The sequence below is a fragment of the Oncorhynchus keta genome, chromosome 23 (genome assembly GCF_023373465.1).
Source record: "Oncorhynchus keta strain PuntledgeMale-10-30-2019 chromosome 23, Oket_V2, whole genome shotgun sequence".
In the NCBI taxonomy this organism is placed as follows: domain Eukaryota; kingdom Metazoa; phylum Chordata; class Actinopteri; order Salmoniformes; family Salmonidae; genus Oncorhynchus; species Oncorhynchus keta.
Window position 1 is genome coordinate 38,289,332 of NC_068443.1, and position 25,059 is coordinate 38,314,390.

The 25,059-nt window shown below is 40.6% G+C and overlaps 1 protein-coding gene across 25 annotated transcripts in view; it reads right to left on the reverse strand.

Annotated features, from left to right (window-relative positions):
* The window catches only part of dlg1b (discs large MAGUK scaffold protein 1b), a 234,999-nt gene that overhangs the window by 145,238 nt on the left and 64,702 nt on the right, over positions 1-25,059 (reverse strand). For all 25 annotated transcript variants that reach the window (XM_052477160.1, XM_052477168.1, XM_035800367.2 and 22 more), the window contains exon 4: positions 19,227-19,391. In XM_052477160.1, coding sequence (XP_052333120.1) covers positions 19,227-19,391 — 165 coding nt within the window. The remainder of the gene's footprint in view (positions 1-19,226; positions 19,392-25,059) is intronic.

Here is a 25,059-nt window from a genome sequence, read left to right on the forward strand (position 1 = left end):
TTAAATAAAGGATCAATTAAAAAAATATAAGTATTCAGACCCTTTGCTATGAGACTCGAAATTGCTCAGGGGCGTCCTTTTTCCATCATCCTTGAGATTTTTCTACAACTTGGAGTCCACCTGTGGTAAATTAAATTGATTGGACATGATTTGGAAAGCACACACACCTGTCTATATAAAAACGTCCAACAGTTGACATCGCATGTCAAAACAAAAACTCTAACCCGGAAGCTTACAAGGAATCCTGCTAACCCTTGTGACGAACCATCAAAAAGAGGGTGTCAATACAGGGCTAAGATTGAATCATACTACACCGGCTCCGACACTTGTGGCAGGGCTTGCAAACTATTACAGACTCCAAAGGGAAGCACAGCCGCGAGCTGCCCAGCGACACGAGCCTACCAGACGAGGTAAATCACTTCTATGCTCGCAAGCATCAGCTGTTCCGGAGTACTGTGTGATTAAGCTCTCCATAGCCGACGTGAGTAAGATCTTTAAACAGGTCAACATACACAAGACTGCGGGGCCAGACGGATTACAAGAATATGTGCTCCGGGCATGTGCTGACCAACTGGCAGGTGTCTTCACTGACATTTTCAACATGTAATACGAACATGTTTCAAGCAGACCACCAAGAACACAAAGGCTACCTGCCTAAATGACTACAGACCCGTAGTACTCAAGTCCGTAGCCAGGAAGTGCTTTGAAAGGTTGGTAATGGCTCACAACACCATTATCCCAGAAACCCTAGACCCACTCCAATTTGCATAACGCCCAAACAGATCCACAGATGATGCAATCTCTATTGCACTCCACACTGCCCTTTCCCACCTGGACAAAAGGAACACTTGTAAGAATGCTATTCATTGACTACAGCTCAACGTTAAACACCATAGTACCCTCAAAGCTCATCACTATGCTAAGGATCCTGGGACCAAACACCTCCCTCTGCAACTGGATCCTGGACTTCCTGACGGGCCGCCCCCAGGTGGTGAGGGTAGGTAGCAACATATCTTCCACGCTGTTCCTCAACACCGGAGCTCCACAGGTGGACCGAGCACACCCCCATTCTCATCGATGGGGCTGTAGTGGTGTCCACATCAACAACAAACTAGAATGGTCCAAACATACCAAGACAGTTGTGAAGATGGCATGACAAAGCCTATTCCCCCTCAGGAAAGTAAAAAGATTTGGCATGGGTCCTCAAATCCTCAAAAGGTTCTACAGCTGCAACATCGAGAGCATCCTGATTGGTTGCATCACTGTCTGGTACGGCAATTGCTCGGCCTCTGACCGCAAGACACTACAGAGGATAGTGCGTACGGCCCAGTACATCACTGGGGCTAAGCTGCCTGCCATCCAGGACCTCTACATCAGGCGGTGTCAGAAGAAGTCCCTAAAAATTGTCAAAGACCACAGCCACCCCAGTGGCTGTTCTCTCTACTACCGCATGGCAAGCAGTACCAGAGTGCCAAGTCTAGGAGTTTTTACCCCTAAGCCATAAGACTCTTGAACAGGTAATCAAATGGCTACCAGGACTATTTGCATTGTGTGCCCCCCAACCCCTCTTTTACAGTGCTGCTACTCTCTTTTTATCATATATGCATAGTCACTAACTAAACATTCATGTACATACTACCTCAATTGGGCCGATCAACCAGTGCTCCCGCACATTGACTAACCGGGCTTTCTGCAGTGTGTCCCGCCATCCGCCAACCCCTCTTTTACGCTACTACTAATCTCTGTACATCAAATAAGCATAGTCACTTTAACCATATCTACATGTACATACTACCTCAATCAGCCTGACCAACCGGTGTCTATGTGGCCTCGCTACTGTATATAGCCTGTCTTTTTACTGTTGTTTTATTTCTTTACTTACCTATTGTTCACCTAACACCTTTTTTGCACTATTGGTTATAACCTGTAAGTAAGCATTTCATTGTAAGGTCTACACCTGTTATATTCAGCGCACGTGACAAATAAACTTGGATTTGATTTCGAAGGAATTGTCCGTAGAGCTCCGAAACAGGAATGTGTCGAGCAACAGATCTGGGGAAGCATCCTAAAGAACACAGTGGCCTCAATGATTCTTAAATGGAAGAAATGTGGAACCACCAACACTTTTCCTAGAGCTGGCTGCCCGGCCAAACTGAGGAATTGGGGGAGAAGGAATTGTCAGGGAGGTGACCAAGAGCTCCAGAGATGGGAGAACCTTCCAGCAGGACAACCATCTCTTGTAGAGTGGCCAGACAGAAGCCACATGACAGCCCACTTGGAAGTTTGCCAAAAGCACCTAAAAGACTCTCAGACCATGAGAAACAAGATGTTGTGGTCTGATGAAACCAAAATGTAACTTGCTGGCCTGAAAGCCAAGCATCATGTCTGGAGGAAACATGCACCACTCATCACCTGAGCAATACTATCCTTACGGTGAAGCATGCTGTGGGGATGTTTTTCAGCAGCAGGGACTGGGAGACTAGTCAGGATTTATGCAAAGATGAACAGTTTAAAGTACAGAGGTCCTTGAAGGTGGACCTTCAGACTGCGCCGAAGGTCCACCTTCCAACAGGACAACGACCCTAAGCAGACTGCCAAGAATGCAGGAGTGGCTTCGGGACAGGTTTCTGAATGTCATTGAGTGGCCCAGCCAGAGCCCGGACTTGAACCCGAAAATAGCTATCCAACCTGACAGAGCTTCAGAGGATCTGCAGAGAAGAATGGGAGAAACTCCCCAAATACAGGTGTGCCAAGCTTGTAGCGTCATACCCAAGAAGACTTGAGGCTGAAATTGCTGCCAAAGGTGCTTCAACAAAGTACTGAGTAAAGAGTCTGAATACTTATGTAAATGTAAAAGTTTTTCATTGTTTTATAAATTTGCAAAAAATTCCAAAACCTGTTTATGTTTTGTCATTATGGGGTTGTGTGTAGATTGAGGGACATTCAAATCCATTTTAGAATAAGGCTGTTCCAAAATGTGTAAAAAAAAGTGGGTCAGAATACTTTCCAAATGCACTGTACGTTGAGCACTCGGGCAACACCAATTTAACTTTAAGCAATTAGTCTACTTAATTAACTCAGTCAGAACAAGGCAATAATAAATACTGGCTAACCCATAGGCTCTCCAGAACCATTATTGATTGTACCGTTATTAACCTTAGACAATGTAGAGGTTACAAGAAATAGCATAGAGCTGTTGAGCTCTAGACAGAACATCAAGTCACTTTTTAACTCCTAGATTCAATTCTAGACAAAACATTGAGCATCGGAACAGCACATTGAATAAACACCCAAGAGTGTTGTCTGAGCAGACTCATAACAAAGGTTTCTTTAAACAAATGGGCAAGTTTTTTTCTCACAATGGGTCATTAAAACATGGCCATAACACAACAGCCATAACAATTTCTGACTAGGCTTTGTATGTTTATGACAAAATTACTTCACTGTCGCCACCACTGGCTCAGCCAACAGGAGTGGACAATGCAATGTATGATAAGATGCATGATCAACAGTTAATCTGTATGATCTCAATCAAAGAGACTGTAAACCTTATGAGCAAGAAACAGGACCATTTAACAGCGATCAATGCTTTAAACTGGAGGCAGAAATGTGCAAACAATTCAATAGATGACAATATGGTGGAAACAACGTAATGGCTTGATTTGATCTCTGGATGGCAGCAAAGAGTCATCAACTTACAGGTAAAGTGACTATGTCCCAGTCCAGAAACAATCCCTTGCCTTATCCATGCACTCCATGTAGATTTGAAAGAATGATATAGGTATAAGCAATATGGTAGGAGTTGCACACGTCCTTCTTACAGATTAAGTTGTTTTTTTGGCATACTGGCTTATACCTATCCTTGGGCTTCTGAGTGGCGCAGAGGTATAAGACACTGCACTGGTTTGATTCCAGGCTGTATCACAACAGGCCGTGATTGGGAGTTCCATTGGGCGGCGCACAATTGGCCCGGTGTAGGCCGTCATTGTAAATAAGAATTTGTTCTTAACTGACTTGCCAAGTTAAAAGGTTAAATAAAGAAATCTGCTGTAAGTGTGTAAGGGGAACAGGGGCATACAATAGTAAATTATGCTACCATGGATGTTAAGTTAAACTGAGTCCAAACATTATATAGTATCATTGTTATAGCCTTACAGGCCAAGGATGCCATCAAGCAGCCATTGCACCTCCAGGTCTAAGTCGTGCTCCAAATTATGGTGATAAACATTACAAAGAGACTACACTAAAACACACACAGAGCAGATGAAGAACCTTCAGGTCATAGCAACTTATGCTAGACGAGGGCAAATCTTGAGCTTCAAAAAAGGACATGGCAATAAATAAATAGTGTCCATAGATGCTACAGCAATTGCTATATGGCTGGAATTGGGCAAATGATGCAGAAACTCTAGCTTGATGCTTCAGTTAACGTTTTTCAATGTCAATGCATAAGGTAGGAATTTTGCTCAATTGACAAATAAACAATGTGACAAATAAACTCAGATTTGATTTGATATAGTGTGTGTTGACCAGAGACGGTAATTTGAAGAACATGACCTGCACCAAAGTCAAATGAGGAAATAACGTTAGGCCAACGAGACAAATGTGTCCAAATCAAGTTCTAAAATACATAAGTTATGCTATTTTGGACCACCAGGCTGCTGATGTCATGCAGCCTGTAGTTTGTGTGTTCAAACTTGTCATTAAGTTTAATGTCGGACGACAATAGAATGTTCATGTCACTGCGACAATTGATAGATTTAGTATAAACCAGCATAGTCTTGAAATCTTTGGTTGTTTAGTACATGGCCTCACATATGAATCCTTAAAGAGACGGGTGGGTCTAAGGCCTGAGAGGGTGTGATGCTGAATGGGTGTAGACAAAGAGCTCTCCAGTAGGTTCTCAAAAGTGGGGTTACAAGTTTAGCAACTTTCAAAGCCGTATTACTTTCCCATTGTTCCTCAACTGTATTGTTATGATATTCCATTTTATAGCTCCGATTCTCTACTTTCACCCAATGTAATAAACACCATTTCAAATTTTGCTACACAAGACCGAATTGAGCTGGTCGGTCAACTATTTATTTTTACCAATAAATATCAAGGCTAAACAGAATAAGTTTAGAATGTAGTTTTTAAAGCAATAATTGTAAGGGTGTTTCTGCCCAGCTGCAACCCCATCAACTTGGTTTGGTATAAAGCTGAGGGATTGGTCTGCGGAAATGTAACTCAAATTCATGAATGGCGCTATGGATGCAAAGGCTGATAGTCATAGTTTGAACATATTTGGAATATGTTGCAACTTAAAATTGAGTTAAGAAGTTGGACGATGTCTGTCTGGTTAATGCACTGCAGGGGAATCTCACATGTGAACATGAGCGAAGACAAGTATGTATTAGTACATGTACAGTGCCTTGACAAAGTATTTATGGATTTCTTCACATTTTATTGTTACAAAAGGGGATTCAAATAGGTTTGTCAACAAACCACACAAAATACTGTCGAAGTAAAAAGATTAAGAATTCATAACTAAATAGTCGTTAAATAAGTATTCAGACCCTTTTGTTTAGGCTATCCTAAATTAGTTCAGAAGTAAAAAATTGGCTTAAAGGTGCAATATGCAGAAATCCCTCAACCATTTCTGTTTTGCTAAAATTCTAATAGTTAGCCTAATTTCAGTTTATGTGACAAAACAATCCAGTGTAGAGAATCATTGTACCATCTAAACTGCTGTGAAATATATTTTCAACAGGCAAAAATATTGCATTGTTTGAACTGGTGTAAAAAACGAAATTAAAAGATGCAAAAACGAAACTTAAGGTGAAGCAGAGAAATGGTGCACATAGCAAGTCTAAGAATCGGTAGATCTTTTCTATCAATGATAATTACAGATCAATAACTTACATTTATATCACCCAAAAGTTAGATATTGCAGCTTTAACAAATCGAACACATCACTGAGTAACTGCTTCCTTATTTTCAAGTATGGTGGTGGCTGCATCATGGTATTGGTATGCTTGACATTGGCAAATACTGGGGATTTTTTCAGGATAAATTAAACAGTCTGCTTTACACCAGAAACTGGGAAAGGAATTCACCTGTTAGCAGGACAATAACCTACAACAAAAGGCCAAATCTACAATGGAGTTCCTGAGTGGCCAAGCTGCAGTTTTGACTTAAATCTCCTTGAAATCTATGGCAAAATTCGAAAATCAAATTTGACTGGTCGCATACACATATTTAGCAGATGTTCTTGCAGGTGTAGCGAAAAACCTGTGTTCCTAGCTCTAACAGTACAGTAATATCTAGCAATACACAATCCAAAAGTAATAAATAATAAAGAATAAAGAAATATATAAATATTAGGAGAAGCAATGTCAGAGTCCAGTGTGTGGGTGCGTGTGTATATACCTTGACACACACATATCATTCAAGAGTTAATTTATTTTTACCATTTTCTACATTGTAAAACAATAGTGAAGACATCAAAACTATGAAATTACACATATGGAATCATGTAGTAGTAACCAAACATGTGTTAAACAAATCAAAACATATTTTATATTCTTCAAAGTAGCCACCCTTTGCCTTGACAGCTTTGCACACCCTTGGCATTCTCTCAACCAGCTTCACTTGGAATGCTTTTCACACACACAATTCAAAAGTTTGGGGTTACTTAGAAATGTCCTTGTTTTCGAAAGAAAATCACATTTTTTGTTCATTAAAATAACATCAAATTGATCAGAAATACAGTATAGACATTAATGCTGTAAATGACTACTGTAGCTGGAAATGGCAAATATTTTATATAATATCTACATAGGCGTACAGAGGCCCATTATCAGCAACCATCACTCCTGTTCTCCAATGGCATGTTGTGTTAACTAATCCAAGATCATTAGAAAAACATTGTGCAATTATGTTCGCACAGCTGAAAACTGTTGTCCTGATTAAAGAAGCAATAAAACTGACCTTTAGACTAGTTGAGTATCTGGAGCATCAGCATTTGTGGGTTCGATTACAGGCCAAAAATGGCCAGAAACAAGCTACCTTCTTCTGAAACTCGTCAGTCTATTATTGTTCTGAGAAATGAAGGCTATTCCATGCGAGAAATTGCCAAGAAACTGAAGATCACGTACAACGCTGTGTACTACTCCCTTCACAGAACAGAGCAAACTGTCTCTAACCAGAATAGAAAGAGTGGGAGGCCCCGGTGCACAACTGAGCAAGAGGACAAGTACATTAGAGCGAGAAACAGACGCCTCAAGTCCTCAACTGGCAGCTTCATTAAATAGTCCCCACAAAACACCAGTCTCAACGTAAACAGTGAAGAGGCGACTCCGGGATGCTGGCTTTCTATCAAAATTCGTTTTTGGGCAGAAATGCCTTCTCGAACATGTGAAATTTCGTGTGCCTTAAACATGTATGCCATCTGTAAATACAACTGTTAAAATTAAGAGCCTAGTTGATTTAGCTACAGAAAAATACAGCAACCTTCCTGCTTGCCATGATTGGTTGAGATGAGTGGTTTGGACTGGTCATTATGTCTAGGTAATCCTCTCAAACGCTGCTTTTTTTTATTGCACCATGTAGCAAAACTGAATAAGCCTAATGTCAAGTTCAATTGTAGTGTCAGCTAGCTAACGTCAGCGGGCTGGCTCGCTAGCTAAAGTTGCGTGTATGATCGTATTTGTATCTCAGATCCGTTTGCTTGACTAATTATAGCCTAATGTTAACTAGCTAATATTGAACCTAGTTTCTTAGCTACCTGCAGATTCATGCAGGGTAGTAACTTCATAAATTGGGATTATGGTTCATTGTTTACGTAGCTAGCTAGCTATATTTCATAACAAAAAAACACATCTGAGTGTGAACAGAGCGCAGAATAACTGATGAATTTACGAACGCTCAACCACCGTTGAATATGGCCGGTGTCAGTAAATGTCGGCAAATAAGCATGATTAAATTGTTGCCAGTAGCACAGTTAGTCACCAATGCTCTGGATAACATGAAAACTGCCTAATCAGCTCTGCTAGAGCTAGTAAGCTAGCCAATGTTAGCCAGTTAGCTTGGGTGCTTGACTGGCATTGTGAGGTCAGAACGCTCGGATCTACCCTAACTACTCGGCCAGAGACTCCAGTGAGCGCTTGAATGCTCCAAGAGCCAAAACGCTCCGAATTTACAAACAGACAATGACAGCCACCAATGCGCTGGATAACATAACAGCCTAACCAGCTCTGGTAGGGTAAATAATGTTCAGTGGGCTGTTCTCTCATTTGTGTCTGGAAGTAGCTAGCAAGTTAGCTTGGGTACCTGAATGCTTTTTTTAATTATAAAAAAAATAATAACAAAACAGAATGTTGCTGATCTTGTGTATGGACCCTAAAATGTTTGGTATGAATATTAGTTCAGAACCTATGAACCTCAGCTATCATAGTTGTTGTATCGACTTCAAGTATGAATGGCATTAATGAAGCCAATGGATTGAGTAGAATAAAATAACTTTGTGCCAAGGATGCAAGTCCTATAAACATGTACTGTAGTCATTACCACACATGAGATCCCCACATTGAATATATACTCTTCCTTGGCAAATAAAGGTGTGGTTCAGGTATGAATCTGAGACGTTCTTTTTCAGTCATATCCAATAACAGGTGTTATCAAACTCCATTATTTGAATGATGCTGTGTCTGCATGTATGCGTTACAATTATACACTACAACAGTGTTTACCACTCCTGCTCCATCAATGATTACACATGGTAACTATGTTATAGACTAGAATCATGATTTAAGTAAATACTGATTAGTAATTCATATATACAGAAACAGTACACTACACTTCCTATGCCTATCTAACCCTTCAATCTGCATTAATCTGAGGACAAAGGATAGGTGTAGTATTTCAATGAGATACTTCATTTCAACCAGTGGAGAATGTGAAACGCTTTATTCAAAGTTCATTATCCAAGTGTAATAAATACATAATACATACGTTATAAAGATTATAATTGTAATATTATATTACAATGAATGCATGTGAGACAGGTTCCATGTACATCAAGGCAGGCAGAGAGGAAGAGAGCAAAACACAGAACAGTTTAATTACCTCTGGTTATGGACAGTTTGCCAGCCTGTTTCTCGGACAGTGAACATACATCTGGCAATATCTACATTTTTAACCCCTTGATCAGCTCGCACTCTGAAAGTAAAGGATAAAACATGTTTTTTGTAGATATGAAAACAATAACTGAGATCTGATCGTTCAATCTAAAGCAGCAGATGTCATTTTCATACTCCAGATGCTTTCACTCAGGAGACTCCCAGTTAGATAGCAAATGTTCCTTTTTTCCAAAAATATTATTTTTGTAGGCGAAATAGCTCCCGTTTGTTCATCATGCTTGGCTGAGAAATCGACCGGAAAATGCTACAACTATAACGCCAAACTTTTTTCAAAATGTGCTCCATAATATCGACAGAAACACGGAAAACGTTATTTAGGATCCATCCTCAAGGTGTTTTTAGCATATATATTCGATAATATATCCGTCGAGGCAATTGGTTTCTCATAAGAAACTATTGGAAAAATGGCTACCTCAGTATTTTACGCAAGATTTTCTGCGGGAGACACCATGTGACCACATGCTATATATGGTCCCTTACAGCTATTCTTCAATGGAAATGTGTAAAAAGACGTCACAATGCTGTAGACACCTTGGGGAATACGTGGAAAATGTAAGCTCATTCAGAGCTCATTCAGAGCTCATTCACAGCCATATAAGGAGTAATTGGCATGAGGCGGTTTCAAAAAATGCGGCACTTTCTGGTTGGATATTTATCTGGGTTTCGTCTGTAACATCAGTTCTATGGCACTCACAGACAATATCTTTGCAGTTTTGGAAACGTCAGAGTGTTTTCTATCCAAAGCTGTCAATTATATGCATAGTCAAACATCTTTTCGTGACAAAATCTCGTTTAAAACGGGAACGTTTTTCATCCTAAAATTTTAATAGCGCCCCCTAATGCATAATTAACCTGCTTCATTATTTATGTATTACCAGTTAGTCAAGAACTCCAATTTCATGCATCATTGAACATTTGTCTAAGAAAAATTAAGAATAAATAACTTCTTAGATTTGATGGAGACATTATACATCTTAGTACCTTATACATGTATGATTTGTATCAGTGTGGACGAGAGACAGAGTAATTTTTGCCAAATAATGCAACGAAGCTGGATCATTCTGGCAATGATAACTGCACCATCTTCACACTGCAAAGACTCCGTAACTCTTCGCCATTGTACACGATAGCCCATTGCTTGGATACTTCCTTTGACCATTTTAAAGCCCCCATGAGGCATCCTGGCCTTCATGGCCCTGACTTTCTGGTCTAACTCTTTATCTGACATATCAGAATAGCATTCCCTGACAGACAGCGTTCTTTCATCCTTCTGTTAAAAAAAGCTAACCGTTAGTCATAAAATATAATTACATATCGACTATGAAACAAATAGGACATTGCCTGCTTATGAGTTACAATGAAAGAAACTTCGATTAATTCACCTGAAAAAGGCGAGAATAGGCATTCGAAGCTAAATGTTTTTGGTTAGCTTGAGAATAATAATTGCATGATTATCATTCAACGTTTGCATGTATTTATGTAATATAGTAGTATGTTATGAACCGACACTGAATCATAGGAGCTAACTACTAACTATGTAGAAGTTGGACGGAAGAACGCCCAGTACTGCTTACCTGAGATGCCATCATCACATAGTCCTTCGTAGGTGTCAACTATGACTTCCTTGGTGTCGGAAAGAAAGTCTGAACAGTTTTGGTTGTAGCCAAACTGACACTCAAAAACTGGCTCAAATGGAGTTTTGTTTTCAAATACATTTTTTGTTCTCAAAATATTTTGGGAATAAAATGGATAAAGTTTTGCGCTCTATTAAAAAATATTTGATAGCCTCGTTTTTGCTTTCAGAACAATTTTTTGATTGAAAATAAAAAAGTTTTGCTCTCAACAAGACACAAATGTACCTCCATAGCATATAACAATTTGCCTGTGAATAACCAGACCGTCATACAAACTTGCTACGCAGAATTCTTGATGCACAACCGAAGGTGCTGCCATACCCTGCCAGCAGACCCAAAAGCAAGCCCCTTAGGCGGAGAATGACGCGTGGAAAAGTGTGAGGAACATGATGGGAGTAACAACCATTTGTTTCAAGTTGGGGAGGGGGGCTAATAGCTGAATAGACTATTCAACCTTTACTAAAGAACAGCCTAAAAACATCCTATCACAGACCAAACAACGCTCTCCAAAATCAGCGGTTGAAAACTGAACAATTAAGTGTAATTTCAAAAACTTGTGAAGATGAACAAGCACAAAATCTTCGACAAAATCGTCTTCTACAGGAACAACTCGATATAGCCAAAACTAAATACGATGATGTCCACACCAAACTAGATAAATCTGATGAGTTATCTACAAACAGGCGCGCTCAGCCTGATAACATTCAGGCAGTTTTGTTGAACGTTACTCAAATTAACAAGGTTCTACTCAAAATGCTGCTGACCAAAGACGAGCAGTTAACAGGTGCGTGTTTATCAGTAATTGGAAGAAGCAATTTCATCAAGTGCTGCTTATTAATCACAAACCAACAAATATTTGTAACATAATCCACATCAATCACAGCAAAATCTTGTGGAACTTCAGGCTTTCCTGGATAAAGCCACTATATTGTGATCATGTGGATGATCATCTTGTAGTGTTTGTAAACACCCTGGTAGGTTGATTAATAATCTGAATCCAATTACAGGCACTGGTTAATGAAAAGCTTTCTCTTGAGCAGACAGCTTGATGAAAACCAGTCAATACTCAGGTCCCCAAGAAAGTAGATCTCTGTTTACATCACATACGGCAGGGTTCCCCAACTGGTGACACGCATGACAAATTTGGCAAACGCGTTTTGTATTTATTTTTCCATTGTGGAAATGAGCTCGTAATAATTTGAATTTTAGAAATCTGTTCCCAAGTATTCCGACGCATAAGACACGTGATCGTATACAAACGTAAGCTTGGTTTAAAATGACTTAGTCAAACATATCTGTTTGGGGTTCTTGTAGTTAATTTGCAGTATACAACTTATTTGTAATTATAAGGTGGATGGTTTGAGCCCTGAATGCTGATTGGCTGATATCAGTAGTATGTCAGACCATATACCACAGGTATAACAAAACATTTATTTGTACTCTTCTAATTACGTTGGTATCCAGCTCTGCAAAAACAGTCAGGCTTTTAGTACACAATTATCAATTTTATTATACAGTATGTCTACACATTGATAGGCTATATACCTTTTTTTCTATATAAAATGCTCTGAAACCAAAATACCTTTAGTTTTGGTGATCCTCTCAGCTCCAGCTCATTTTCAAGTCCTCAAGTCCTCCGTTCCAGGGTTACAGTCCTAACCCTGGAACGGGTAGCACCATAGAAAGAAGCTGGCTTGATGAAAACAACGTCCATTTTGTCTGTTCTCTTTGGTCGTAATGTGATTTTTTATTTATTTAACAGCTTGTTTTTGAATGGTAACTTTGTGAAGGGTGGTGTTTTGGGCCGGGTGAGGAAAGGCGTGACTTTCAGGTTACAATAGGCTATGAGTATAGAGCAGATTGTAGATTGTCCTCACTTTGATTATACTGTAGCACCGTGACCAGGATCTCTATTCATTTAAGTGAGCAGATTCGTGCTTTCAGGAGGAACAGAAAATCTACTGTAGACATTTTTTTTTAACTGGTAGACTTGGGGATTTGTGTCGCGGACAGTGCTATTCGCAAACACTATCCTCAGATGCCTGTTTTACGCCGAACTCGAAAGACCAGGAAGATGAACAGGTACAGTAGGCTACGATACTTTAATGTAGGCCTAATAATACTAAAAATGCTTAAATAAATCGACTGCTCATCTTTACTGTATGCTGCACATTTTCACATTGTATTTCATTTCAAATCGAGACTATTCAAGCCATCGACTCCCTGATGAATCAAGATAACGAGCGATCAGCTAAGGCAATCTGTAATCAACTGGCATCACGGCACGACATCAACATCATTCTAATTACAGTAAGAAGACAGTTGATGAAACTTGCGTGGACTTACGGAAAAGCTCGGTAAGACATTATATATATAAAAATAAATATCAGAACATTAACCACGTGTGTTTGTTCGCTTGTATTGTACTGTTCCCCAGTTTCGACCCAATGATTCATCTGACAAACAAAGAACTTTGCGTCCTGCAGGCCCAGGCAGACAATAACCCAAAACACACTGCCGCCCGGGTTTGCGTTGCAAATGACGGCATACACTGGGTCAAGACGCCAGCAGAGTAAGTAGACCAATATGTAGTAAAAATAATATCTAAAAATATTTTTGTTCATCTCTACATGTAGATGTCAAATGTTACTATGGAATACTGAAGCATAATTACAAGAATTTCATACGTGTCAAAGGATTTTATTGACAATTACATTAAGTTGACGCAAAGAGTCAATAGTGTTGACCCTTTCTCAAAACCTCTGCAATCCACTCTGGCATGCTTTCAATTAACTTCTGGGCCACATCCTGACTGATGGTTGCCCATTCTTTCATAATCAAGGCTTGGAGTTTGTCAGAATTTGTGGGATTTTGTTTGTCCACCAGCCTCTTGAGGATTGAACACAAGTTCAATGGGATTAAGGTCTGGGGATGTTTCCTGGCCATGGACCCAAAATATTGATGTTTTGTTCCCCAAGCCACGTAGTTATCACTTTTGCCTTAAGGCAAGGTGCTCATGCTGGAAAAGGCATTGTTTGTCACCAAACTGTTCCTGGGTGGTTGGGAGAAGAAGTCGCTCTCAGAGGATGTGTTGGTACCATTCTTTATTCATGGCTGTGTTCTTAAAATTGAGAGTGAGCCCACTTGATTGGCTGAGAAGCAACCAAACACATGAATGGTCTCAAGATGCTTCACACTGTTGGCATGACACAGGACTGATGGTAGCGCTCACCTTGTCTTCTCCGGACAAGCTTTTTCCGGATGCCCCAAACAATCGGCGGAAAGGGGATTCAAAGAAAATGACTTTACCCCAATCCCCAGCAGTCCAATCCTGGTACCTTTTGCAGAATATCAGTCTGTCCCTGATGTTCTTCCTGGAGAGAAGTGGCTTCTTTACTGCCCTTCTTGACACCAGGCCATCTTCCAAAGGTCTTCGCCTCACTGTGCGTGCAGATGTACTCACACCTGCTGGCTGCCATTCCTGAGCAAGCTCTGTACTGGTGGTGTCCCGATCCCACAGCTGAATCAAGTTTAGGAGACGGTCTTGGCTCTTGCTGGACTTTCTTGGGCGCCCTGAACCTCTCTCCTTGAAGTTCTTGATCCAATAAATGGTTGATTTAGGTGCAATCTTACGGGCAGCAATATCCCTGCATGTGAAGCCCTTTTTGTGCAAAGCAATGATGGTGGCAAGTGTTTCCTTGCAGGTAACCATGGTTGACAGAGGAAGAACAACGATTCCAAGCACCACCCTCCTTTTGAAGCTTCCAGTCTGTTATTCAAACTTAATCAGCATGACAGAATGATCTCCAGCCTTGTCCTCGTCAACACTCACACCTGTGTTAAAGAGTCACTGACATGATGTCAGCTGGTCCTTTTGTGGCAGGGCTGAAATGCAGTGGGAATGTTTTTTGGGATTCGGTTCATTTGCATGGCAAAAGGGGACTTTGCAATTAATTGCAATTCATCTGATCACTCTTCATAACATTCTGGAGTATATGCAAATTGCCATCATACAAACTGAGGCAGAAACTTATGGCCACAACTGTACATTGATCATCTCAGCAAGGTTTTACCTGTGGTCGTGGAGCTGAGTGGAAGTGCGACTAAAATGTAGTTTATATAAACATTCGCCTTTCTGTACATTCTGATTCTGAACATCAAATACCAAGATGGCATAGCAGTCAGACGTCCTTTGTCCTCGTCTTATCGTGTCCCGTGTGTGTATATATATATATATATACACTGCTCAAAAAAATAAAGGGAACACTTAAACACCACAATGTAACTCCAAGTCAATCGCACTTCTGTGAAATGAAACTGTCCACCTAGGAAGCAACACTGATTGACAATAAATTTCACATGCTGTTGTGCAAATGGAATTGACAAGAGGTGGAAATTGTAGGCAATTAGCAAGACACCCCCAATAAAGGAGTGGTTCTGCAGGTGATAACCACAGACCACTTCAGTTCCTATGCTTCCTGGCTGATGTTTTGGTCACTTTTGAATGCACAGCCCTCCATGTGCTTGCCAGAGGTAGCATGACTGACATGAGGCACTGAGATGAGATCCTCAGACCCCTTGTGAGACCATATGCTGGTGCCGTTGGCCCTGGGTTCCTCCTAATGCAAGACAATGCTAGACCTCATGTGGCTGGAGTGTGTCAGCAGTCTCTGCAAGGGGAAGGCATTGATGCTATGGACTGGCCCGCCCGTTTCCCAGACCTGAATCCAATTGAGCACATCTGGGACATCATGTCTCGCTCCATCCACCAACGCCACGTTGCACCACAGACTGTCCAGGAGTTGGCGGATGCTTTCGTCCAGGTCCGGGAGGAGATGCCTCAGGAGACCATCTGCCACCTCATCAGGAGCATGCCCAGGCGTTGTAGGGAGTTCATACGGGCACGTGGAGGCCACACACACTACTGAGCCTCATTTTGACTTGTTTTAAGGACATTACATCAAAGTTGGATCAGCCTGTAGTGTGGTTTTCCACTTTAACTTTGAGTGTGACTCCAAATCCAGACCTCCGTGGGTTGATAAATTTGATTTCCATTGATCATTTTTGTGTGATTTTGTTGTCAGCACATTCAACTATGTAAAGAAAAAAGTATTTAATAAGAATATTTAATTCATTCAGATCTAGGATGTGTTATTTTAGTGTTCCCTTTGTTTTTGAGCAGTGTACACAGTTATTTTATATAGGTCTAGCCTCAGAAGAAAGACTCCAATTAAGCCCTCGTTGTTTGTAAAGTCAAATTAAAATGAAGATTGTTGAAATGAATTGCTCGACTGGTGTAGGTTATCTCCATCTGCTGGTGGAGACTTGCATTACAAGCTGGCAATATTTTCAGCACCAGCCTAGCCCGGCTAATGAAGGCCTAACCCGGCCAAACCCGCTGGGCCAATTGTACGCTGCCCTATGGCACTCCCAATCACGGATGGATGTGATACATCCTGAATTTGAACCATAGATATACAGTTGAAGTCAGAGGTTTACATACATAAAAACTCGTTTTTCAATCACAACACAAATTTCTTGTTAACAAACTATAGTTTTGGCAAGTCGGTTAGAACATCTACTTTGCGCATGACAAGTAATTTTTCCAGCAATTGTTAAGACAGATTATTTCACAGTATCACAATTCCAGTGGGTCAGAAGTGTACATACACTAAGTTGACTGTGCCGTTAAACTTTATGTCATGGATTTAGAAGCTTCTGATAGGCTAATTGACATCATTTGAGTCAATATGAGGTGTACCTGTGGATGTATGACAACGCCTACCTTCAAACTCAGTGCCTCTTTGCTTGACATCATGGGAAAATCAAAAGAAATCAGCCAAGACCTCAGAAAAAAAATTGTAGGACTCCACAAGTCTGGTTCATCCTTGGGAGCAATTTCCAAACGCCTGAGAATGTACCACATTCATCTGTACAAACAATAGTATGCAAGTATAAACACCATGGGACCACGCAGCCGTCATACTGCTCAGGAAGGAGAAGTGTTCTGTCTCCTAGAGATGAATGTACTTTGGTGCGAAAAGTGCAAATCAATCCCAGAACAGCAGCAAAAGACCTTGTGAAGATGCTGGAGGAAACCGGTACAAAAGTATATATATATCCACTGTAAAACGAGTCCTATATTGACATAACCTGAAAGGCCACTCAGCAAAGAAGCCAATGCTCCAAAACAGAGATTAAAAAAGCCAGACTACAGTTTGCAACTGCACATGGGGACAACCATTATACTTTTTGGAAAAATGTCCTCTGGTCTGATGAAACATAAATATAACTGTTTGGCAATAATGACCATCATTATGTTTGGAGGAAAAGAGGGGCTTGCAAGCCGAAGAATACCATCCCAATCGTAAAGCACAGGGATGGCAGCATCATGTTTGTGGGGGTGCTCTTGCTTTGCTGCAAGAGGAACTGGTGAACTTCACAAAATAGATGGCTTCATGAAGAACAAATATTATGTGGATAGATTGAAGAAACATCTCAAAACATCAGTCAGGAAGTTAATGCTTGGTCGCAAATGGGTCTTCCAAACAGACAATGACCTCAAGCACACTTCCAAAGTTGTGGCAAAATGGCTTAAGGCCAACAAAGTCTTGGAGTGGCCATCACAAAGCCCTGACCTCAATCCTATAGAAAAATTGTGGGCAGAACTGAAAAAGCGTGTGCGACCAAGGAGGCCTACAATAATAATAATTCTGACATTTCACATTCTTAAAATATAGTGGTGATCCTAACTGACCTAAGACAGGGAATTTTTACTAGATTTGAATGTCAGGAATTGTGACAAACTGAGATTAAATGTATTTGGCTAAGGTGTATGTAAACTTGTATTATTTTTTTCAGAACATTAACCGTGTGTAGGTAGATAGATGTAGAAAGATGGATACAAATGATTTGTTGCAAGTTGCGGAGGGGGGTTTCACACCTAGCTCGGCTATTAGTTCTTTACCAAAGGTTGAATAGTCTATTGTTTTGCTAGTAGCCCATCCTGCTACGCTTGTAAAAAACTAATAATACTTTTTTCCCCTTTACACATGTTAAAGATTCCAAAAGATAGTGTTTTCAGCCACAATCTGATCCAACCCCAATTAATACATTTGGGCACAGGGTTCGAAACGTGATCCCTGTTTGTTTCATTAAATTATTATGCAGGTCTCAAAGCAAATAGTCTGGATTATTACTCCCATCTCATACCTCGCTTCCTTCCACGCGTCAATCAGCACACTTGTGGGCGTGCTGGCAGGATATACATTTTTTTATTCTGTAAATATGAATTACTAAATCATGTTTCTAGTCTATTGTATAGTTACAATGTGTAATTATTGATTTCCCAGGAGAAGGAGTGGTAAACACTGTTGAAGTGTATAATTGTAATATATACATGCAGATACAGCACCATTCACAGAATGGAGTTTGACACACCTGGTAGACAGGCAAAAAAATAAGCAAAATAGCGATTTCTGTAAATTTAATTTATGACCAAAAAATATGCACCGATGTTTATCTGACATTCCTCTCAATTTTGTATTTTTTTTGCATGACTCGTTATTTTATAACTACTTACATTTTCCTCCCCGTAATGTTTTATCAGCCATCTTAGCTGAAGAAAGTCACCAGGGAGAGGTGGCTCGCAACAAATTCATCATTGGAACCACTGATTGGTCATAAAAACCTTGGGACCCAAATGCATAATGAGTGCTCTAACTCCCCCTAGTGGTGGTCTGGAGCAGTGACGCCATGACAAGGGGTACCTCTTAATTAACTTAAGTCCCAAGGTATAAACTCGCAACTTTTAAAAGAGGAACCACTGTACAGATAGTAGCGGTTCCAGCAACTGATGCCAATCGCATCACAGGATCAAAGTAACTAAAGTTTTTCAATAGACTTTCCAAACTTTCCCAAACAAACCGAGCTCTCCCTCGTTACACAGGTAGTGAAGTGTTGTGCCATTAGACGTACATTTACATTTACTGACTCAGAGAGCTCTACTTATGCAATTACTATTAGTTATTTAATTAGTCTTATTCTTTAAAAAATATTTGCATTTTTCTTCCACTGACAGTTGTGTAGATTGTTGACAAAAAAATGACAATTAAATACATTTTAATTCCACTTCGTAACACAAAATGAAATCCAAGGGACTAAATACTTTTGCAAGGCACCATGTGTGATTGTGATTCTTGTACACAGTTTCACAATGAAGTGAATGAGGGCAATATGGGCAACAGGGGAACGTACGTACTGTATGATAAAATTCTCTCCCATCCTCCTTTTGTATGAAAATGCATTTAATGTATATGTGAAATTGTTAATGTGAATAGGAATGCAAAATAAATAAACAAGTATGGGAAAGTGTGTGTGTGTGTCCGACGTGTGAAGGTGTCCATCCTACCTTCATGGGTGAGATGTGCGCGTGGGCCACGTAGCCGTGGACATTCTCAATCTGGGAAAGGTTCTTCTCGGCCACCTGGACCAGCTCGGGGCCAGGGACCTCGTCAGTGAGCTGGGGGGAGCTCTGCTCCTGGGGGGATGTGTCCTCATCGTGGTGCCTGTATTTCTGGAGGGGTAGAGCAGAGTAAGTGGATGTTAGACAATATATACAACAAATGCTCATTGTAGGTATCAGATGAGGATGGCAAGCATATGTGAGTGCAATCGATAACCTGAGGCTGATCAGTTAGGTGAGCTTATAAGGCCGACCAGTGAGGTCAACCTTTGAGGCAGATCAGTAATATTGGTCAATGCAAAGCCTGATGTTCAATCATTGTGGGCATCGTAGTTATTAAAGACGTTAATGAGGTCAAAGCACGATGTTGTATAGGCTTAAAATATATATATATGTAGTAATATATATAGTATAGGCTTAACAGTGAGATTAACAGAAGCTGCAAATTAGTACAGTCCAAAATATCCAATTGCGTTCAACAGTTTAGTCTGTAGTTTAAATACATTTACAGTGCATTCATAAAGTATTCAGACCCCTTGAATTTTTACACATTTTGTTAAATTGTAGCTATATTCTAAAATTGATTATAAATATATATTTTTTATCAATCTACGGACAATTGTTTAGCAATTTTATAAAAAGCCGAAACATATTTAGTATTCAGACCCTTAAGTACTTTGTGGAAGCACCTTTGACAGCGATTACAGTCTAGAGTCGTCTTGGGTACGGACGCTACAAGCTTGGCACACCTGTATTTCAGGAGTTTCTCTCATTCTTCTCTGCTAAGCTCTGTCAGGTTGGATGGGGAGCATGGCTGCAAAGCTGTTTTCAGGTCTCTCCAGAGATGTTCGATTGGGTTCAAGTCCAGGCTTTGGCTGGGTCACTCAATGACATTCAGACACTTGTCCCCAAAACACTCCTGCAATGTCTTGGCTGTGTGCTTCGGGTTGTTGTCCTGTTGGAAGGTGAACCTTCGCCCTAGTCTGAGGTCCTGAGCGCTCTGGAGGAGGTTTTCATCAAGGATCTCTGTACTTTAATCCATTAATCTTTGTCTCGATCCTGACTAGTCTCCCTGTCCCTGCCGCTGAAAAACATCCCCACAGCATGATGCTGCCACCACCATGCTTCACCGTAGGGATGGTGCCATGTTTCCTCCAGACATGATGCTTGGCATTCAGATAAAAGAGTTCAATCTTGGTTTCATCAGACCAGAGAATCTTGTTTCTCATGGTTGGCTTTTGACAAACTCCAAGCAGGCAGTCATAGGCCTTTTCCTGAGGAGTGGCTTTTGTCAGGGCACTATCATAAAGGCCTGATTGGTGGATTGCTGCAGAGATGGTTGTCCTTCTGGAAGGTTCTCCCATCACCATAGAGGAGCTCTGTCAGAGTGATTATCAGGTTCTTGGTCACCTCCCTGACCAAGGCCCTTCTCCCCCGATTGCTCAGTTTGGCCAGCTCAAGGAAGAGTCTTGATGGGGACCTGCAATGCTGCAGACATGTTTTGGTACACTTTCCCAGATCTGTGCCTCAACACAATCCTGTCCTGAGCTCTACAGACAATTCCTTCGACCTCATGGCTTGGTTTTTGCTCTGACATGCACTGTCAACTGTGGGACCTTATATAGACAGGTGTGTGCCTTTCAAAATCATATCCAATCAATTGAATGTACCACAGGTGGACTCCAATCAATTTGTAGAACCATCAAGGATGATCAATGGAAACAGGATGCACCTGAGCTCAATTTCGAGTCTCATAGCAAAGGGTCTGAATACTTGTGTAAATGAGGCATCTAAAAACTGTTTGCTTTATCATTATGGGGTAGTGTGTGTAGATAGATTTAATACATTTTAGGATAACATAAAATATGGAAGTCAAGGGGTCTGAATACTTTCTGAATGCACTGTACGTTTCAATTATCCATGTAGAGTGGATTGATAATACATGGATAAATGGCAATCAATATACTGCAAAAATGTTTTGCTAGAGAAGCACCAAGAATGCATAAGGCTTGAAAATAGCCCCAGACTTGACTTCCTCACTACAAATACATGACTGTGGGACAGAAACTATTGGAGTGAACAAAATGGATGAAGATGGTTGACACCGTAGAAAAAGGTTGGGTAGCAAAAGCTCACAGCTCACTAACATCTATAGAGGATGGGAACAAAACATGTACACAACAATGAGGACTGTGCGCTTACGATCTACACGGAGGACGTTTGCAAGTCATTTAAGTGTTAACCCTTTCAATGCTGCAGGCCAAGACAGTATCTCTAGCAGCGTCCTGCAGACATTTTCAATCTCGTAAGCTCAGGCTGTTATCCCCACCTGCTTCAAGATATCCACTAACATCACTGTGCCCAAGAAAAGGACCAATAGCTTCTACACCCATACACCCAGATTATCAGGCTGCTGAATAGCCACTAGGCAGCTAACTTTCCCCCCATGCTACTCCCCCTATGGATATTCAACCACCTCCCGCAGCCATTACCATTTACCCTGGTCCCACAACCCAATGGGCATTTATTACTGTTAAAGCTGTAAATATGATTCATGTTGTACCATTCACCTCTTTTTTTGACCTGCACTGTTGGAGCTCGGAGCATAACAACTTCACTGTACCCTGCGATTACATCTGCGACCCTGTGCATGTGACTAATAAACTAATCTAATCATCATAGTTGAGGGAAACTATTCAAAACATAGGTAGGCAAGATAACTCTTCAATCAGCTCATTGGGTTGAATGTTTCACATGTAGGTGAGGGTGCATGTTTATATGTCCACACGGTGTATTAAGTAGACTCAACATGTAAAGACAATACCAACCAAACAGTGTAGTCAAGCACCGTAACTGATTTGAGAAAACAGTCTGCTGAGACAGATACATCTGTTGTTTCATGTCAGTCTACCATTCTAGAGAGATAGGTTGATCAAACATTTTGATGCATAACATCTGTAATCAGGGTCGTCTCTCAAAAAAAGTTATATATTACCCATTACGCGCTACTTCTTTCAACAGTAACATGAATTTACTTATTACTCACTGGGAAAATTACTTGTTATATTACTTTTGTGTTACACCCTAAAACGTTGCTCGCCCTCACTCAACGTTACGTAGGCCTATACACCAACACCACAAGTTTAGTCTTGAAGTGTTGCTATTGCATGTTCTTCAAGAGACTGGAACTTATGTTTCTGGCAGTGGAGAGTTGTTTCTCGATTGGGCACAATTTAGATTAAAAGGTTATATTCTTGTCATTTTTTCATCCTACCAAATTAAAGTAATAGGAGTACTTCCACGCTAAGAAATTCAATGTTTTAGACACTTCTGTCATTTTTCATCTCTCTCACTAAAGCATTTAGTCGTAGTGTGTGGGTGCGTAAACAAGAATTGTGAGAGGATGTCAGACTCAGGACGAAAAGTTAGAATCTGAGGTGGGAAGGATTTTTTTTTAAATATTGCAGCAATAGAGGGACTAATAATCACCACAAATATTTATTTTGATCAGTAACAGCAATAGGAAAGGAATAATAAAAGTAATGAAGTAACATCAGCCCATCTTTGATCAGTAAGTGTAATATTATTAATCAAATTGGAACAGTAATCCGTTATATTATTTGTTAAAAAAGTTATTACTGTAACACATTACTGCCCCTAATTAAGCTGAAGCCAAGGAATTACCAATCAGTTAATCAAGGGCTTAAACTCTTACTGTCTCCTCTCAGTGCTGGTGGTGCATGCAATAATGTATGCAGCATTAGCGACGAGCTACAGTCAGCCCATCAACAGGCATGTAAAGCTAAGATAGCGGACTCTGTGATGGACAAAAAGGAATCTCCTAGCAACCGCTAGAATAACACAATGTGATGTCACGACCCTCTCCAACTTGGATTATCTGTTCCGGAGCTTTTCAGTTAAAAAGGTAAAAGAGTCTATGATACACAACTTCCCAAAAGCATTTCAAGAGTGCTGCTGTTTCTACACAACAAATAATACAATCACAGACCTTATCTGAATGGGTATTGAGAGACCATTTATTCCACCGACAGGACAGTAAATAACAGTCATTACTTATGATCATCACAATAACAATTCTCCTCAGTGATGGCTAGAGGTAGCCTGGTGGCAGATCACATTGTGCAGTCTTGCCAACTCCTATGGTCATTGTCTTGACATGTTGCCAAATATGTTGTCATGTTTGACAACAACCATAGTAGTTGGCTAAATAGAGAAAACAGATAAAGTCTAAATGAGAGGTTATGACGGCCATCGTCATCTCCAGTGCTTTGCCACAGATTTGGGACCTGTAAAGTTCACATCTTTTTAGATTAAACATAATTCAGAGCAGGTATTGGACATGCTGATAGACTAGCAACATATCAAAAAGGAAATTAAATTGTTCCAAGAATTGTTGCCGTTAGTGCTGCCAACTAATCAAAGGATGTAATCTACCTCCTAAGTATTTGATCTCTAAAGGTCTCTAAGCTGTTTTTCACGTTTTCCACAATAATGCGAGTGGATGGTGTTCGTGTTACTTGCTGGTTTGCCAGTGTTGAGAAAGGGGTCCCTCCCACTTCTGAGGCCACAGTAGGCCACAAAACAGACGATATCTTCATTATTGACTTTCTGCATCAGGCATTCAGTCGATGGTGTCTGTTCTTACTGTATGAAAAAAAAATGTTGTTCGAAGTCAATACTGATCAATTAACAAACTGCAAGTGTAGTTAACTTCTAAACAACTTCTACACTGATTTTTTAAAAACTTCACATGATTTAGCTAGGCCTATATTTGTAGCATTTGTCTTATATTACTCCCATCCCTAGGAGAATGACAGTCCTAATGATCCTGAATTAAGTCACTGTCTGGAGCGAAAGAGCTTCAATTGCTGTTCATGACATGGGGGGTTTCTTTCCATTCACGTCAAAGTAGAAGGCAGATGAACACGGACCACAGATTAATACTGTAAATCTTTGGAGACGACTAAAACCAGTGTCTGGAAGTCTGATATGGACAGCTGGGAGTTGGTACTGGACACACCAAACTTGACATGTGCTCATCAGATGGAAGATAAGCCTAATGGAAGCGGTATGCTCTCTGGGATAATGTTGTCCAATTTTCATCCCACAAGCTATTTATTGCGGCAAAGAAATGACATTGTATAAGGTGCTTTATGCAATTGAATCATAATGACATTGACCCTTATGGCCTCTGAATGCCGCTTGTTGAGAGTGGGTAAAGAGTAAGCTGCAGTCAATACAGACACACAAATCAAGTCAATATAAGCTTTTAATGCAGCAACTGTCCTCTTTGGTTGCCCCAACTTGTAAATTAATTGGTCGAGACATTACTCCCTCTCACATACTATCAATTACCAACAATTAATTTAGGAGCCCATCTCTGCTCAAAATAACATAAAAGGCAGATGGAACATCAAGAACCTCTAGGCTAGAGTTAATTCTGTTTCAGCGTGACCCAGACCCGTCAATGAAAACCAAGAACTGAACGAGGTAGGGCCACGACGAGGGCACAACGGACACAACAATCCTACAGAGATACGGAGGAGCATGGGCCTTGATCATGGAAACGAGTGCAACAGAGAAAGTAAGAGAGGCAGCAGTGCAGCGCCTGTGGTAGAGTGGTAGCCCAGCACTCCCGGCTTGACACACAGGACCCAGGAGAACGGGGTTCAATCCCTGTGTCCAACATTGTCACTAACTCACACTTGCTGTATTCTGTATTTTGATGCTTTATTCAGACAGTTATGAAGAGGAATGG